This window comes from Hevea brasiliensis, chromosome 8 (assembly GCF_030052815.1).
Source record: "Hevea brasiliensis isolate MT/VB/25A 57/8 chromosome 8, ASM3005281v1, whole genome shotgun sequence".
Classification (NCBI taxonomy): domain Eukaryota; kingdom Viridiplantae; phylum Streptophyta; class Magnoliopsida; order Malpighiales; family Euphorbiaceae; genus Hevea; species Hevea brasiliensis.
The window spans coordinates 88369697-88374085 of NC_079500.1; the positions used below are offsets into that span (position 1 = coordinate 88369697).

The window sequence follows — 4389 nt, forward strand, 5'->3', positions numbered from 1 at the left end:
TTGAGTCTATGTAAAATCACATTTGACTTCCTCACTTGCTCTCCGCATGATTGCATACTCTGATTGTGCTAATTTATATTTAGTTGTTATTGTTATTGACCTAGATGTTCAATAGGTTAATCTCAAACAATTCAGGACTGCGGACATGCATTTGGCCATATTAGAATTGTTTTTGGTAAATTCAGGAACCATGTGTCGGCAGTCTGCACGTGGAAGCTTGGGCTTTCTTCTCCTAACTGATCTTGGTGCTCCATAAGTTAGCATCAGATTGATGACATATGGTACCACATACACTCTCCTGATATGCAAACCATATGAATTACCTCAAATTACTTCAACGATTTAAATATCATTTTTCATTATCCTCATAATTCTTGAGAAAAAATAACACCCAACCTACAAACTGATACATAGAGAGAGAGAGAAAACAATAGATGATGCCATAGCGAATTTCAACATTCATTGGAAATTCAATAGTAAACCTAGATTGACTTTCTGTACTTCTAAATCATCAGCCACACATGATAAAAGAAAATACAATAGCTTGAAATTTTACAGTGATTAGCAGCATGCTTCCATGAGAGATCTTTTCAAGTGAAGGCATTGAAGACGCATAAAAATGGCAGCATGAAGAAATTCCCCAACAAAAATGAAATGTTAGTTTGAGAAAGAATTTCTACTCAATTAGGTCTGCGCATCTTGACATTAAGTGGAATTTCCTTGTAGGATTGAACCTTCTCAGTGGCTTGACGCTTGGGTCGAACGGATGACGTTTGTAATTCTTGAGCTTCAGATCCAAGGTCGCTATGTGCCTCTTCAGTTTCAACTTTCAATGATGAGAATGATGATGTTGGACCACATTCATGCAGGTTAGAAATAGGAAATTTAGAATCATCTTTCTCAAATAAGCCTTCTGTTGGTTCTTGTACTTGTTCTCCACATTTAAACCTTGCAGATTGCCTTCTTGAACCATGCCTGTTGACAGCATTCCTTCAGTTTTCTAAATTCTTTTAAGAATGCAGAAAATTAAAAGTTATCCGGGTACCAATTTATAGAGCAGTAGACTGCTAACCAACCTCTTGTTATCGACCTTCATCTCAGTTTGGACAGGTGTAACTGTAGTAGAACCCAAAGCACCATTTATCTCAAACATATCATCAGTTGATTCTTGTTTCCCAGGCTTAAACCTAGCGGATTGCCTTCTTGAACCATGCCTGTTGACAGCATTCCTTCATTTTTCTAAATTCTTTTAAGAATGCAGAAAATTAAAAGCTATCTGTGTACTAATTTATAGAACAGCAGACTCTGCAAACCAACCTCTTGTTATCGACCTTCATCTCAGTTTGAACTGGTGTAACTGTAGTAGAGCCCAAAGCACCATTTATATCAAACATATCATCAGTTGATTCTTGTTCCCCAGGTTTAAAACTAGCAGATTGCCTTCTTGAGCAAAGCCTGTTGAGAGGAGCATTTCTTCATTTCTCTAAATTCTTTGGAGAAGACCTTAAAATTAAAAGCCCTTTATGAACAGAAAATTTATATAGCAGTAGAGTGTGGAAATAAACCTCTTATTATTGACCTTTTTCTCAGCTTGGACAGGTTCTCCAATAGGATTCTCACTTATCTCTAACACATCATCAGTTGTTTCTTGTTTCCCAGCTCTAAATCTAGCAGAATGCCTTCTCAAGCAAAGCATGTCAAGAAAAAAATAAGTTATCTCACGCAAAATTTTTTAGCAAAGCTAAAACTGAAGAACCACTTTAAAATCAATTTGCATGTAACAATATATCAAACCTCTTCTTATCGATCTTCTCTTTAAGTTGGACTGGTTTAACAGTAGTAGGATCCAGAGCTACACAGAAACCAAAAGAGGGAAAGGGTCAGTTTAATAAAAGAGCTCCAAAAATTTTGAACAACATGTCTGGCATGCTAGTTACATTTGGATTGTCGCCTCCTCTTTTTATTACAAGGTTCATTGCCCCTGTTGTCTGCTAGGCAGAATTGCCCAACATTGTCATGTTTGATGGTTTCGACCTAATGCAGTGAAAGAACAGGAGTAAATACACACAGGGTAATGATGAAAAAACATAATTCTATAAAATTACTCGAGATGGCATTGAGGTCAGTTGTGCAAGTACCTCAGTTCCATAAATCGGGCATCTCACTATGTTTGCTTTGTCCTAGGAAAACAAAGAGGGTTATTAGTCACAAATATATTTGATAGCCTAATCATAATTCATACACAAGGCAAAAGGCGAAGTGGCTAAGCAAACCTCAGATTTTAATTCCCTTGCTTTAAGCAAGCCATTTTTGCATCCCAGCTCATGTTGAAGCACCTTAAGCTAAACGATAACAGAACAATATTGTTAACCATGAAAACAAAAGAATGTGAAAGATTGAGCAAACAGAATTCTGACACCTGAAATGTTTAGAAACTCACCCTATCTTTACTTGAATTTAGTTCCTGCAAATTTTAATGTAATAAAAATCAGTGTCACCAAGAGGCATATGGTTTGATGCAATAGTCTCAAATTATATTCATCTAAATGTAATGGGCAAATTACTAAAATCACCCCAGGTTTATCCCAATATACACTTTTATCCCTACTAAATCAAAATTAGTTAATATAGTGCTAAGTTATGACAGTAAAAAGTGCACGATTTTGAAGGACTACGGCTTTTTTGTAACAGGGGCTGAAATGTAATCGAATTTTAAGATTTCAAAAGCTAAAATTAGTCAAATTCATAACGCTAGGGACTGAATGGTAATGAAAGAACTTATATCTTATACATCAATGACTAACCTGGAGTGGGTTTATTAATTTAGCCAAATATTATCAAGAAATTAATACCTAAGAAAAGAATAACATTACCGCCAACATCTGACTGTTTGATTGGGCAAGCTGGAGATTCTTTTGCTGCACTTGTTGACATTCTGTTTTCAGTTTTTGTAACTGGAATGCATGTGTTTGAATGATTTTACTGTTGATCAAACTAAGGAATAACATACAAGGAATGTCAAAATGAAATCACAACAATCAATAAGTAGGAAAAAGGAAATTAAACAGAATTAATTATAAATTGTAAAGGATACTTTCTATCTGCAAGAAGCTTCACCAGTGAGAGATTTTCCTGGATAAAAAAAAAAAAATAGAAAGCACACAATAAGACTAATTGGCAACAAAAACATGAAGCTTGTTAATAAACTTTTGAAAGCTTAGAAATATATACCTGATGGAGCTTGTTAATGTAATCTTTAGTACTAACTGAAACGGATTCAGCTCTCTTATCTTGGTTTTGCTGTGGCAAGTTACTAATATCAGCAAGCGTTTTCCTTGGCATGTTTCCAACTTTAGATCCGTCTCCCATTTCCTCTCCTTTGCTTTGTTACCTGACCAATATCGATTTCCTGTGTCATTGAAAAAACAGCATAAACCCTAATCACATAGCACAAGAAATTGAATAGAAATAAACAAATACAATATCTCACATTTAAGAAGAGCACATAAACCAAGGCATAAGAAGAATAGATGAAGCGGCGTGGAGGAGCGAGGGCGAGAGGCCGAATGGAATCTAGAAGAGAGGAAAAGAGGTGCGACGGCGACAGGACGACTGGAATCTAGAAGAAAGGAAAAGAGGAGCAGGGTGTCTAGGATGTCAAGGGGGCAACAACGGGAAAGAAAACGACATGGAGGAGGTCCGCCGGCGAAGATGCAGTGAGGATCAGGGCTGGGAAATTTTGGGAGAGAGAGTACGACCAGATGAGGAAAATGAGTAGAGAAGAGGAGCGGGGGAGCTGCCACTGAAAAATTCAAATCTTCGCCCTTAAACGACGTGGTTTAATTCGGCTTTGGGTCTCCAACCTGAAACTACGTAGTTTTGATTGAGTTAAGCTAAGCCAACTTCGCAGTGCTTTTTTACTTTTCCGTTGAAAAACATTGGGCTGTATATTAATGGAAAACAGTTTTTTATTTTTTATTTTTTAAGAAAATATATTTTTATTTTTTACAAAAAATATTAAAAATATAAAAAAAGTTCATTTATAAATAATAAAAATAATTTTTAATTTAAAAAATAAAAATTTTTTATATTTTTTATAATTAAAAAATCATCATAAAATATAAATTAAAAGCTTATTTATTTTTAAATTTTTTAATAAGTGTTATTTATTTATTTTATAATAATATAATTAATTTTTAATTAAAAAAGTTATAGTATAACTGTTAAATTTTAATTATAAAAAAGTTATAATATAATTTTGATTATAAAAGCCATTGTTCATTTAGGAGACAATTGGAAAAAAATTTTGTTTTAAAAAAATAGTAGAAAATAACTTAAAATTGTTTTTCAAATTTTAATTAAATTTTAAAAAATTAAAATTTATTTTTT

The 4389-nt window shown here is 33.9% G+C and overlaps 1 protein-coding gene across 3 annotated transcripts; it reads right to left on the bottom strand.

Annotated features, from left to right (window-relative positions):
- Positions 1–423: 423 nt before the first annotated feature.
- On the bottom strand, positions 424–3806 carry LOC110653520 (SHUGOSHIN 2). 3 transcript variants are annotated; one of them, XM_021809197.2, is made up of 13 exons: positions 3491–3806; positions 3232–3391; positions 3095–3132; positions 2874–2982; positions 2441–2464; positions 2274–2342; positions 2139–2180; positions 1938–2034; positions 1795–1852; positions 1566–1679; positions 1318–1455; positions 1077–1229; positions 424–975 (listed from the first exon to the last, which is right to left on the bottom strand). In XM_021809197.2, exons 2-13 carry the CDS (start codon positions 3367–3369, stop codon positions 681–683), a joined length of 1275 nt encoding a protein of 424 aa, XP_021664889.2. In that variant the 5' UTR covers positions 3370–3391; positions 3491–3806; the 3' UTR covers positions 424–680. The 3 variants fall into 3 exon arrangements, with proteins under 3 accessions (XP_021664889.2, XP_021664888.2, XP_021664890.2); XM_021809196.2 differs by having other exon boundaries at positions 3232–3409; XM_021809198.2 differs by having other exon boundaries at positions 1077–1214; positions 3232–3409; positions 3491–3805.
- Between the last annotated feature and the right edge of the window lie 583 nt (positions 3807–4389).

What these genes read in the sequence shown, in the direction of transcription:
- LOC110653520 (XM_021809197.2), bottom strand. Translation starts at nt 3,369, where the DNA reads ATGGGAGACGGATCTAAAGTTGGAAACATGCCAAGGAAAACGCTTGCT. An exon ending in GCCCGATTTATGGAACTGAG is followed by an intron (nt 2,035 to 2,138) that starts GTACTTGCACAA and finishes TCACTGCATTAG; the next exon opens with GTCGAAACCATCAAACATGA. An exon ending in ATGAAGGTCGATAACAAGAG is followed by an intron (nt 976 to 1,076) that starts GTTGGTTAGCAG and finishes TGCTGTCAACAG; the next exon opens with GCATGGTTCAAGAAGGCAAT.